General features: G+C 60.3%; 1 protein-coding gene across 1 annotated transcript; it reads left to right on the top strand.

The window, feature by feature from the left end:
* Window positions 1–2,038: 2,038 nt before the first annotated feature.
* LOC110257816 (putative PWWP domain-containing DNA repair factor 4) lies at window positions 2,039–12,379 on the top strand. Its single transcript, XM_021080523.2, is given in 3 exon segments — window positions 2,039–2,112; window positions 7,998–8,275; window positions 8,825–12,379. A coding segment is annotated over 1 exon segment (1,983 nt). The 5' UTR covers window positions 2,039–2,112; window positions 7,998–8,275; window positions 8,825–9,053; the 3' UTR covers window positions 11,037–12,379.
* Window positions 12,380–12,486: the final 107 nt, after the last annotated feature.

The raw sequence follows: 12,486 nt of genomic DNA, 5'->3' as shown, positions 1-12,486 counted from the left end.
TAATTCATCCTTTTCTATGGATGAGTAGTAATCCATTGTATACTTGTAACAGATCTTAATCCATCCATCTGTCGATGGTCATTTAGGTTGCTTCCATGTCTTGGCTGTTGCAAATACTACTGCTGTGAACATATGGGTGGGTGAATGAAAGCTTTGTCTGGATATATGCCCAAGAGTGGGATCGCCAGATCATATGCTAGTTCTATATTTAGTGGTTTGGGGGCTCTTTTTTGCTTTTTTTTTTTTTTTTAGGGTCAAACCCACGGCACATGGAGGTTCCCAGGCTAGGGGTCCAATTGGAGCAACAGCTGCCAGCCTACGCCACAGCCACAGCAACGCGGGATCCGAGCCACATTTGTGATCTACACTACAGCTCACGGCAACACCAGATCCTTAACCCACCGAGTGAGGCCGAGGATCGAACCTGCAACCTCATGGTTCCTAGTCAGATTTGTATCTGCTGAACCACGATGGGAATTCCTGTATTCAGTTTTTGAAGGAAACTCCATCTTGTTCTCCATCACAGTTGTACCAAGTTACATTCCCAACAAAAGTGTAGGAAGTCTCCCTTTTCTCCACACACTCTGTTTGTTTTTTTTTTTGTAGACTTATTAATAACGGCCACGCTGACCAGGCTGAGGTAGTAACACAGTATAGTTTTGATGTTCATTTATGTAATAATTAGTGATGTTGAGCATATTTTCAAAAGCCTCCTAGCCATGAGTATGTCTCCTTTGGAAAAAGGTCTATTGACGTCCTCTGACCATCTAAATCTTGGATCGAAAGCACAGCAACAAAAGAAGAAAGTAGATAAATTGGACTTCGTCAAAACGAAAATCACGTTTGCATCAAAGGACGCTCTCAAGAGAGAGAAAAGATGTCCTACAGAACGGGAGAAAATGTCACACAGCGGATGAGAGTCCTAGTAAGCAGGATGCAGTGAAGAACCCTCGCACCTCCAGCCAGGGGACAACAAAGAAACACTACGAACGGAAAAGGGATCCGAATGCACTTTTTTCTCCAAAGAAGTTACGCCGATGGCCAGCAATCACACGATGATGGGCCCAGCATCCTTGGCCTTTGGGAAACGCACGTCAAACCACCATCACGACTGGGAGGGCCCCCCCACCCCCACCCCCACATCCACCCCCACATCCACCCCCATCCCAGGAGAGGTCTCAAGTTTAGCAGAAGGAAACTAACAGGCGTTGTTGAGAACGGGGAGAAGGAATGGGAAGCTGGTCGGAATTTGACATTGAATCGTGCAGTGGCTGCTGCAAACGGCGGGGAGGTTCCTCCAACGCTTCGACACCAAACTTGTGTAGGATGCAGGGGCTCCACTCTTAGGAATACGTCCCACTCCACCCCCCACTTTGCAACAGGCGTTCGAAAACCACAAGGACACCTGTGCTCCTGGCAGCACGGTTCAAGACAGCCAGAGGGGGACGCGACCGCATTCTACCCGTGGCAGAACGGATAACCTCCAGGTAAACTCTTGGTCCACCGCAACCCGTGTTTCCGGCCGGCATCCCTCTGGCATCCAGGTGCGTTATGCCCGCACATCTTTTCCTGCCCTCTCCAGGTCTTTGTGCACGGCCCCAGGAGAGACCTGGAATGCCCACCTACACCAATGTAGCTGGCCTCCTGTGACCTGGCAGGTTGCAAGGGGCTCCTTCCGGGGACCTGGATCCTAAGAGTGGGCGCCCCAAGGGAGAACAGAAGCTTCGTGGTGCTTCTGCTTTACTCCTTCCACAGTCCATTTTGTGAAAGCCCCCTGCCCCCACTGCCTGGGCCACGAGAACACTGCCTTTTGTCGACAGTAGCCTCGTTGTTGGCTTTCCCTTCCTTCTTCCTTCCTTCCCTCACTGGCCTGGTCGGCCGGCTGGAACTGGCCGAGAGCGAGGTCAGCGCTCTGCATCTGCTGCATTAGTACTTCCTGGTTTCCATAGAAAGCCAACATCAGGGGGAATGTTGTGCTGACATCCTGGTTCCCATGACAACCAGGGTAAGCCACTCTTTCCTGGAGGCAGACACACTTGACAAGGAGATTTACAGACTGGAGAGATGGAGTAAGTGTAGACACATCGACACTAGTCGGCATCTGCCATCCATGTGAGTCTGTGTGTGTGTGTGTGTGTGTGTGGCGCCAGTGTGTGGAGGGTGGTGCCAGTGGTGGGGGGGTCTTTACTGGGATGTCAGGAGCTTGAACCCGTCCTGTTTTACAAGAGAGGATGGCCGCTCCTCCTCCGGGGGTTTGGCGGGGGGACAGGCCATGGTGGCTGAATGACCGACCTGTCACACCCCAGCCCCGTTCCAGTGTCCTAGGGTGACACCTGTTGTGCGAGGGCACTGTCACCAGAGTTCCTGAAAGCAGAGATCCCCAAGCATGTCTCCTCCTACACCTCTGCCTCACGAGGACTGTCTGTCTCAGGAACCCTCGGAGATGTACGTTGACTCACCCTTTACACCGACCTGGAGAGAGATGTTTTGTGTGTGCGGCGCGAGGGAGACCCTTTGCCGTCAGCAGACGGGACGACTGGCTGGGACTGGAGGAGGATCTAAAGGAGCTCTGTGGAACCCGGGGGGCGGGGGTGAGGTCGTGCTCACCCTGAGTAGCTGGCACGCACAAATTCAGAAACATGTTCTCCAAGGTCAGATTTCCTGAGACCGCACCACGCCTTACAGTGCGGTGAATGTCCTGCGATCACACCGCTCCCCAGAGTGAGGGGGAGCGAACTGGGGCCGGTGCATACGGCGCCTTCCTTATTAGAGAAGCACACCTTTCTCCGAAGGTTCCGGGTTGTTCTGTTTGGTCTAGGTGTGCTTTGGTTTGGGATGTGGTTTGCAAGCGGTGCTTCCAACGATGCTAAGGCTTCTGTGTCCTTGCTGGGCTGCCAAAGAAAAAGCCAGCCCTTGTAGGACACAGCATTGCATTCTTGGTCAGGGATGTGCTTTCGGGGGAAGCGGGTCCTGGGGAAAGGCTGCCCACGTCTCTCCGCTCCAGGCCTGTGTGCCGTCATGTGGTGCTGAGACGGGGCTCTGCCAACCCCCTTCTCCCCGCACCGTCTGGGCCCCTGGGAGGGTCGGCCGGTGGGGTAAGCAGAGGGCGACAGGGGGTCTGGAAGTGAGACAGCTGGGGGTGCGCTCCCTTCTGTCCCTGCTCCTCTCGGGCTTACCCCAGTAATGGCCCTTCACGCCACAGGGGCAGGGGCGCGTGACTGCATTCAGGAGGGCATCCTAACGGGCTCCTATTGCGGATTCCCGGCAAACTCCAAGGAAACCCCCCCCCCCAGACACCTTGGAACGTCTCTTGGTTGCAGTCGACACGAGAGTATGGTGCCGTTTCTCTCTGCTTGCTTTCTCTCGGTTCACTTCCGTCCACTGTTTTGGTTCCTGGCTCCTCGGAACCCTTGGAAAGGAAGGTTTGGGTGCCTGTGTGAGCATACGTGTGTCCTCCCTGTCTGCACTGACAGCAGCAGGCTTGACCTGAAAGGCCACCTCTGCCCTCACCACCCACGTCCATCCCTCTGCCTCTTCCCTTTTTCGGTGGGACCACGCCACGATACGTCTGTTTGCCATGCTAGGCACTGTCCTTCCTGGCCTTTGCGTGCGTTTCGTCTTTCTATGATAAGGTACTTGGCACTGTTCTGCATGTGGGCGTGTGTTTGACGGAGCACGCCGGGCTTGTCCTGAGTCCCTCTCTGGTCAGCCTTTTGCCCGAATTCCTCCCGAGATGCCAGCGCATCAGTCTTTGTGTGGACCGCGTGGCGTGCCTCGTCGGCGTCGCCTTCCTCCAGCGGGCAGCAAGCGCCCGGCTTGCCAAAGGCCGGTGCGGTCGTGACGAGCTGTGAGGCAGACACGAGTGCCGCGAACAAGGGCTCCACTTTGTCCTGGGGCACGCGGTGCTCGTCTTCCCTCGGGGGTGTTAGCCACGGCGGGCGGGAGGCCTCGCCTGCAAGGAAAGAGCCCCTCCTCGAGCTGTTAACCCTAAGGTCGCGGCGCCTGGTTTCGCGGGCGTCGTGGAGGATGCTGAGGGGCGGTCTCCCCGTGGCAAGGGGGGTCGTAGAGCATCGCTGAAAGAAAGCTGGCCTGCTGGATGGCAGGGGCCGTCCGGGTTTGCAAGAGAACAGGAGAGAGTTCACTCTCTGGCGGTAAACCACGGCCCTGATGAGCAAGCTTGGCCTTTGCGCAGCTCTCGGCTCACGGGCTCATGCGTCTCGTCCTCTGAGGAGGTGGAACCTGGAGGGGCGTCCCTGCAGGCATATGTTCTCTGACTGCTCGTGCGCGAAGGGCCGTTGCAAGGCGGAGCTTGGGTACTTTGAAGGCATCTGGGTCTTGAGAGACAGAGGCGACCCTCTGGAGGTGGGAAACAAGCCGAATCGGCTGCCTTTCTTTGGGCAAGCTGTGCTACTTGCCATTGAAGGGCAAGAAGTAGCAACCCCCCCTCCTGCCCCCGCCCCAGATCTCCGGTAGGCGTGACCTCGCTACATGGAGGAAACCAGCGATGGACACAAGCAGGAGAGATATACATTCCTCACGCCACCGTCCCACACGAGAAGTCCCACCCAATGAAACCTTACGGTGAGCTTTCCCAAATTCCGGGAAAGTTTCTGCTGACCTGGCCTGGCACTGGAAGGTCGCAAAGACAGGGGAGGGCGGGGCAGGTGGCGTGTGGTCTTCACAGCATGAGTTTTACACACGGTGCCTTTATGGAAAGAAAGGGACCTGCCACGTCCTCCTGCTGTGGAAATACATGTCGGGGGAGGGGGGCAGTTAAAATCACTAGGTTGACAGCTTCAGAGAACCTCCCATAAACAGGCAGCAGTTGTGGGGAGGGGGCGTCGGGCTGAAGAACAGAGAATTTCTGCCTCTGGGGAGCGGCGGTGGGGGCTGATCCCGGGGGACTTTGCCCTCTTTCTGAGACAGCGCCTGCTGAGGGCTGAGGGTGGAGGGCCAACTCCATGTCCTCTTCCTTCAGCGGGGATGGCAGCCCGCACTGGGCAAGGGAGTTAAAACCCAGCCTCCCAGCTCACTCTTCCAGACATGGTGGCTGGTGATGGCAGAGCTCGAAGCTCCGTGCCACCCGGTTCTTTGGCCCCCTCGCCTAAAGAGCAAGTGGGATCGAGCCAGAGGGGCCCCAGGACCTGGAAAACGGAAGCTGGCCCACGCGAGGCCTTTGATTTCCGGGTGGTCGAAACGGGCGACGAAGGTGTGGACGGTGGGGCCGCTCTCGATACCGCCCCCTGCTGGCTTCTGCTGGGTGTTCCCCCTCTGCAGGCACCTGTGCTTGCACGGTCCCCGAGAAGGTGCGTGGCACGCTTTTCCGCTTCCGAGCCCTCTGAGAACTGGGGGTCGCTTGAAAACACAGTCCGGCGTTGCTCCGCGTTTGATTTCCAGCACACTGCTCCTGGGGTGCAAGAGAGGACCCGTGTCGACAAGTCACTCTGTCTCCCCCGTCTATCTCCTTGGCATCCATCCGCCGGCCCTCCTTGGCTGTGCACATCCTGGGACGGAGTGAGCAGGGGTGTCCTCCCCTTAGCAGAACATGTGAAAAGAAAGTCACCCGAGAGCCTGCGTGCCATCCGCTGACGGAAGACAGTCAGACCATGGGCCAAAGCCTGCGGTGGGGGGACCACTGACTGTGGATAGTCCCATTTCACGGCCCATGCAAAAGGGGCCTTGCTTTGGTAATCAGAAGAACATGGTGCGGTTTGGCATCTTGGTGGTCCGCTGAGGTACTGCATGCAGGTGCTTCCTCCCTAGAAAGCGGCACACAGAGGTAAACACAAGAGCAAGTCGAAATCGGTCAAAGAATTGATGAGCTGTTCCTCTTTCCTCTGTGGAGGAGGAGCACCAAAAGCATAAACATTCTAGAGACCTTGGGCCCGGATGCCTGCAACAAGCGCTGCCAGGGGACGGGATGCCCGGTGTTCCCAGTTTACGACCGACCGCGCACATCATTTTCTATTTCCCCACGCATCCTTTGAGAGTAGGGAACTCGGGGGGCTCAGAAGAACATCTGTGCTAGAGGCAGAAACACGTGCCTGCACGTGAGGGCAGAGAGCCTGGGAGGAACGCATCCAGAACGGGCAACTTGCCTCTCTAACGTCACGCCGGATCGTGTGTGTGTGTGTGTGTGTGTGTGTGGTGTGTGTGTGTGTGTGTGCACGTGCTCGTGTGTGCACGTGCATGGGTGTCTGGGGGTGGGTAGCTCTCTGGCTGGGGTGGAGGTGACTCAGGGAGTGGCGTTTTGCGGGAGGGGCTGGCGGGTCCTGCTGCAGGGACGCTGTAGCCGCTGAGTCAGCGGCTGCTTTTCCTTCTCCCTTTTGTCCTGGGTCCTCACGTGGCACCTGGGCTCTAAGAGCAGGAACACGGACTTCTCTAGAGCGCAAGACTGGCAACCTGGTCCCAGAACACGTTTGTGCAGCTGCTGCCCAAAGGATGTCTGGTGAGCCATGCCAGAGGTGAGATTTTTAGCTCGGAGTCCACGCGAACCACGTCGCACAGTCGGGGAAATACAACATGTCCCGTTAGGACACGCGCCATTGGACACCGGTGGTGGATGAACCGAAACCTGTCAGTGCGTGAGAATCCGCACGGGTGCGAGGTCCACAGAAACGCAGATCCTGTCAACAGCGCGTTTCTGGGTGGGAAGAGAGGGATGGAGGACCCTTGCGCCTTCTGCACTGCACCCCTCGACATGGGGGGGGGCACTTCTTTCAGCACAGTTTTTAAGGGGCGGTGCGTCCACGCTGCATGGAGAGTCAGAAAAGGGATGCAAAGGGCAGGCATTCCCATGAAAGGGCGATGAAATAGGCTCTTGAGGGAGGAAACGTCGCCCCCGCTCACCTGCGTGGGCAGCTGTGCCAGGGATGCGTGGGAACTCTGCGGGAAACCCATCACCGCGATGTTGAGAGCGAGCACCTACCCACGGCTACTGCACAGGCGTGGGGTCTCCCGTCTAAACCTCTCTCCACGTGGTTTCACAGTCTCCGAAAGCCCGCTTGGTGTAAGTGTAGAAGCCCCAAAACGCACTAACACTGTAGACCCCGAGATGCCTTTACACACACACACACACACACACACACAGACACACCGCCCCCCAGAAGGAGAGCTGCTCTTCCCTCTTTTTGCCAAGTTACAGTGGGCATGCAGAATGATATTGGTTTCAGGCGGCGAGCATGGTGATTCGATGTGTTGATCCGTTACTCAGCGATCGATCACCAAGACGATCAGCCTGGCCACCGTCTACCACCCTACAGAGGTACGACCGTATCACCATTAGGGACTGCATTTCCTATGCTGTACGGTGCAGCCTCGGGCAGGACGCTGGGTTCACTCACTGCTCGTGCTTCTGTTGCCCTACCGGGAAAACCCACTGCCGATCCCAGGGTGGCCTTCTAGGAGGCTTATGGCTTCGGGGCTGACGCGTCCGCCGGTAGTCCAATTGCAGCTTATCCTGTCGAGGCTGTGAGCAAGGGGACCGGTCGCAATCTTTGGCACGGAGCTGTCCGGGTGTCCCGGCGCTGCTTGTGGAGGAGGCTGGCCTTTCCCCGCCGCCGTCTGGGCTTGCTCTGCCTCCTTTGCCGGCACGGATGAGTCGGCCCCGCTGGGTGTGGGTGTTCCTCAGCCCTCTCCAGCCTGTTCCACTGATCTAAGGGTCTGTCTGGGTGCCAGCACCATGCTGTTTTGCTGGCCACAGCCCTGCGGTGTGGTCCGAAGCGAGGAAGTCGGAGGGCGTGGTCCCTCCAGCTCGGCTCTTCTCTCGCGAGATGGCTTTGGCCATCTGGGTTCTTTGGCGCCTGCTGCTGTTCAATCGATGTGTCCGGGCCAGGCCGTGGCTACCACGAGAGTGGTTGTTGCCACGCCTCCGCAGCAGGAGGGACTAGCAGAACCTCAGTGGCTTGACGTGCAGGCCTTTGGAGGTGCAACAGAAGGAAGACGGTAAACAGGTCTCCTGCGTTCTCCGTGAGATTTAACCAGCCTTCCTGTTGCAGAGTGGCGTGCAGGCCACCTGGACGTGGGGGAGGGGGCGTGCCGAGCCCATCCCCGTTTGCCCGGCTTGATGTCCTACCTGCCTTTGCCCTTTTGTGAGCTCCCTGGCAGTGGTGCCGAGGGCCTGGGTCTCTGCCTTGGACGCCAGTTGATCCCCGGGCCAGCAGTGCACTTCAGAAGCACAGAGCGGGGTGAAGGGCCTGCGGGACGAGCGGTCGGCCTGCGGGAATCCACGGATCCTACCTCGGAACCACACCAACCATGATCCTCCCGGCCCTGGGTAAGCGTTCCCCGTGCCACTAAATGCTCCATGGGCAGTGGGCTCTCCAGGAACCTCTGGATTCCAAACCCGGGCTCCTGAACGTGGCGCTGCACCGACCCCCAGGACCTGTAGGCCGGAGGTCACCTCTGGCTCCCCTGGCTGCGCGGGCAGCGGGGCACGAGCACCCCAGAAAGGACAAAGTGACGCCATCCCCTAGGACAGGCCCCAAGGAGGACAAAGGGCACAGGACATCCGATGACTCAAATGGGATCGGGCCTACGAGAAACACCCCCCCACACACACACACACCCCCCAACACACCCCCCCACACACACACCCCTGCTCTTTCCTAGACAGCGGCAAGCAAGATGTGGAGACGCTGGGTTTGGAGGGCGATCCATCTCCTCCCGCCTCTTCCGTAGGGTTTCCCCACGTGCTTGCGGGGTAGCCACACCCCGTATATGGCTCTGCTTTCTCTCTCACCCGTTCTCTCTGACCAACATGCTTCTACTTTCGCAAGGGCCTTTCCTCCTGATAGGTTTCCTCTTTTCCTTTCCCATGTTCCAGGCCTCTCCCGTGTCTGGTCCCCTCTGGACAGGGGCTCCCGTGGCCCTCGGAGGTGGGGGCAGAGAAGGACCGGCCACCCACGCTGGGATGCTTTGTAGTCCCCGTCTCGGCATCGAGGTGTGGAGAGGAACCTCCCTGTTGAAGGAAGACCTGCCTCGGCTGCGGGTATGACGGCCAGGCCGCTTGGCCTCAGCTAATTACCTCCCGGCACCCAAGGCGGACGCCCACGATGGTGGCCAAGGGCGTCCTGTGCAGCTGGAAGGACCGCTTTTGGCCAGCCGTGCTGTTGTCCAGGTCCAGGCCCTCGCCCAAACAGAAGAGGAGACGGGCCTGAGCTCTGGAAGTCCAGACCCTCTCAGTAGGCAAGAAGATCAGAGTGAAAAGCCCAGACGTGAGGCCCCGGAGCGAGTCTCAGGTCGAATCCATGGCCTCCTCACCAGCTGCCCGGCAGAGGAAGGCCAGCGCCCTGCCGGGCCAGGAAGCGGCCTACAGGAGGGCTCTTACAGTGGCCCGGGAGCTTCGGAGAGACAGGGCAACGTTGGCCCCAGAGAGCGGGGCCGGGGATGCAGACGCCATGGCACCATCTCCACCGGGATCGCCCAAGCGCCCTCGTAGAAAGTGCCGGGCGCCCAAAGGGAACTTGCCGGGGCGTCGCAGGAAGAGCAGAGAGCCCACAGCCGCCTCGCTACCTTCAGAGAGCAGAGGCGGCGGCGGCAGTGGCGGCGGCGACAAGTCACTGGGGCACGCGGCCCTCACCCCCGACCCAGGGGAAATGCAAACGGCACCCCCGGGGAGCTCCAGGCCCTGCCCCCACGCCCTGGCACGGTCAGAAGACGCCGGTGAGAAGGGGGGCAAGGGAAGGCAGGACACCTCGAGAGGCTGGACCTGGCCTCGCCCAGCCCAGGAGGAGGGGGCTGGGGCCAGAGGCAGAGGCGGCCGGCCCAGACCCAAGGCTCTGAAGGAGGCGGCGCGGGGCCTCTGCCCAGAGACCCCGGCTGTCTCCCGTGGGCGTCCTAGCTCTGCTGGGAAAGGCCAGGCCGCCGGGGCCAGCGCCCGGGATCCAGGCTTGGAGGGTGCGGCAGCACCCTCCGGGGCCCCTAACACCAGGCGGCGTTCCTCCCTGCGTCCGGCCAGCAGGAAGAGGAAGCGGCAGGCAGCGGAGGGCGCGGAAGGGCGGCGAGACCCTCCAAGCTCGCTCGCCTCCAAGGCTGGCGGCGCCCCCGGCGCCGGAGAGCAGGGCGTGGGCCGGGGAGCGGGCCGGCCGGCCGGCAGGGCTCTGCCGCCCGAGCCGTGTGCCATTGAAAGAGGGACGATGGTCTGGTTCAAGTTTCAAAACCACCCGTTCTGGCCAGCCGTGGTGAAGAGCGTCAGCCCGGCAGAGCAGACCGCCAGGGTGCTTTTGATCGAGGCCGACATGCCCCGGGAGAGCAGCGGCATCCGCGTCCCTCTGCGGAGGCTGAAGCCCCTGGACTGTGCCGGGCAGGAGAAGCTGCTGGAGCGAGCCCGGAAGGTGTACGGGCAGGGCGTGAACTGGTGTTTCTCCCTGATCTCCCACTACCGAGACGGGCTGGGTCGCGGCTCCTTTGCGGGCTCCTTCCTGGACTACTTCGCCGCGGACTGCAGCTACCCGCTGAGGAGAGCCATCCAGGAGGGCCCCCTGCGCGTGGACTTCCCGAAGGTGAACTACGCCGACCTGGAGGATTCCGAGGACGAGGCCGCCCTGGGCGGGAGGAAGATCCTCCCGGACCGCATGCGGGCTGCCCGCGACCGAGCCAACCAGAAGCTGGTGGACTTCATCGTGAAGAGGAAGGGGGCCGACCCCCATCTCCTGGACATCGTCAAAGGCAGGAAACGCTCCAGGTGGCTGGCATCGTTTCTCAGGTCGGGCAGGTACGTGATCTGCGTGGAGACCTACCTGGAGGACGACGATCAGCTGGACGTCGTGGTAAGACACCTGCAGGACATCTACCGGGAGATAGACAGGAACGTGCTGGCTCTGACCCGGGACGACAAGGTGAGCTTCGTCCTGGAGGTTCTTCTGCCCGAAGCAATCATCTGCTCCATCGCCGCCCTGGACGGACTGGACTACAAGCAGGCGGAGCAAAAGTACCTGCAGGGGCCCCCCGTGCGTTACCGGGAGAAGGAGCTCTTTGACCGCAAGGTCCTGAGGGAGCTCAGCAAGAGGTCCGCCAGGAGGCTCAGGGCTAAATGACTCTCCCCCTGTGGCGCCCCCCCCCACCCCACCCCACCCCCGCCAGCTGAGCAGGGAGACCCCGCAGCCATACCCTCCCTCCCTTCGTGTGGGCGGCCGCCCCGTCTCGAGGACACCCACGATCCCTCCAGCCTCCCTGGCGCACACCCCCCTCCCGGAAGCCCCTGCCGAGGCCTCGCCAGCGTGCCCAATTCCCCCCTGGGTCCATCCCGGCTGCTTGGGCCTGCCGGGGTCGCCTCCTTTCTCGGCCCCGGCCCCTCCCGCCACTGGCCTGTTCGCGCGCGGCTCGCTGACGCCTGCGCTCTCCTCTGCTGGCCCGCACGTCTACGTTTCCAGATCTTTTCGGAAGCCTGCCTTGGACTATTTTACAATAGGACGCACGCTCCCTTACGTCTCGTCTCCGCAAGGCCCTGGGGTCGGCAACCAAGCCGCGGTGGGTGGCTTCTCACCTCTAGGCTCTGTTTTTACAGAGACGCCCTGTGGGCTGCCCGTTCTCTCCGTGACACACCGCACCGCCGGGAAGGACCGACCGACCCACCGACCTCCGACGGGAGTCCCGACTCTTCCCTGCCACGCTTGTCCGCCGGTGCGGCCGCCGACAGAGCTGCCTTCTCTCTACGCGGGCTACTGCAAATGGCTCTCGGAAAAGCCACCGGAAACCCAAAGTGATCCGACCACCTGCAGGTAGCCCACGGGCCAGTGCGGGTGACTGCAGCCTGGGCGTGCCCACAAGGCTTTGCCAGCCCGTGCAAGACTGCGGCCTCTCCCTTTCCCCGGGAGTCTGCTTGTGCGAGGAGCCCTTCTGCCACGGCTCCTTGGCTTCCCCACACAGACAGACTCCCAGCTCCCTTGCCCACTGGTGTCAGGGACAGGGCCCTCCACAGGTAGCCATGTGTCCCCACGCGGAAGACCCCGGAGCCCTCGCACACACGCCGTCTAGCTCTCTGGACCTCGGAGTCCAGGCTGATTGCTGGGAGCCCACCTACCCGGCATCAAGTGCAGGAAAGCGGGCACCCTGTCCGGGCCCCGAGCCCCCTCAAAAGGCCCTCACTCCTCTCAAGCCAAGCTAGCTTGATCTTTCGACTTCTCCATTGACCAGCTCCCACGGGTTCCAGCAGTAGGGGGGCAGACCCCCGAGTCGTCGCAGGCTGCCTCGGCGGCGGTGGTAGCTGGACCAGGAGCCGGGAGCTGGGACCTGGGAGCTGGGACCTGGGTTTCGGGAAAGTCTCCATTCAGCTAAGCACAGCTTTGGCTGGAATTCGGTGAAGCCTATGCCATGGAGGGCTAAATCCTGAAGTCCAAGAGCTGTTACCCTAACTTGAGACGACATTCCTTTCTTTGAGCGCGCGGGGGGGGGCCGCCGGGGGGAGGGGGGTGCGGGTGACAATGTTCGCAAAGCTCGTTTCCTGTTTAAAACTCACCGTGAAAATAAACATTGAAGGTGTAACGT

This window comes from Sus scrofa, chromosome X, assembly GCF_054392235.1.
Source record: "Sus scrofa isolate SSC_HxYL_T2T_F1_AM1 chromosome X, Sscrofa_HxYL_maternal_Yorkshire_Landrace_v2.0, whole genome shotgun sequence".
In the NCBI taxonomy this organism is placed as follows: domain Eukaryota; kingdom Metazoa; phylum Chordata; class Mammalia; order Artiodactyla; family Suidae; genus Sus; species Sus scrofa.
This window is presented reverse-complemented; position numbering and strand designations above follow the sequence as displayed.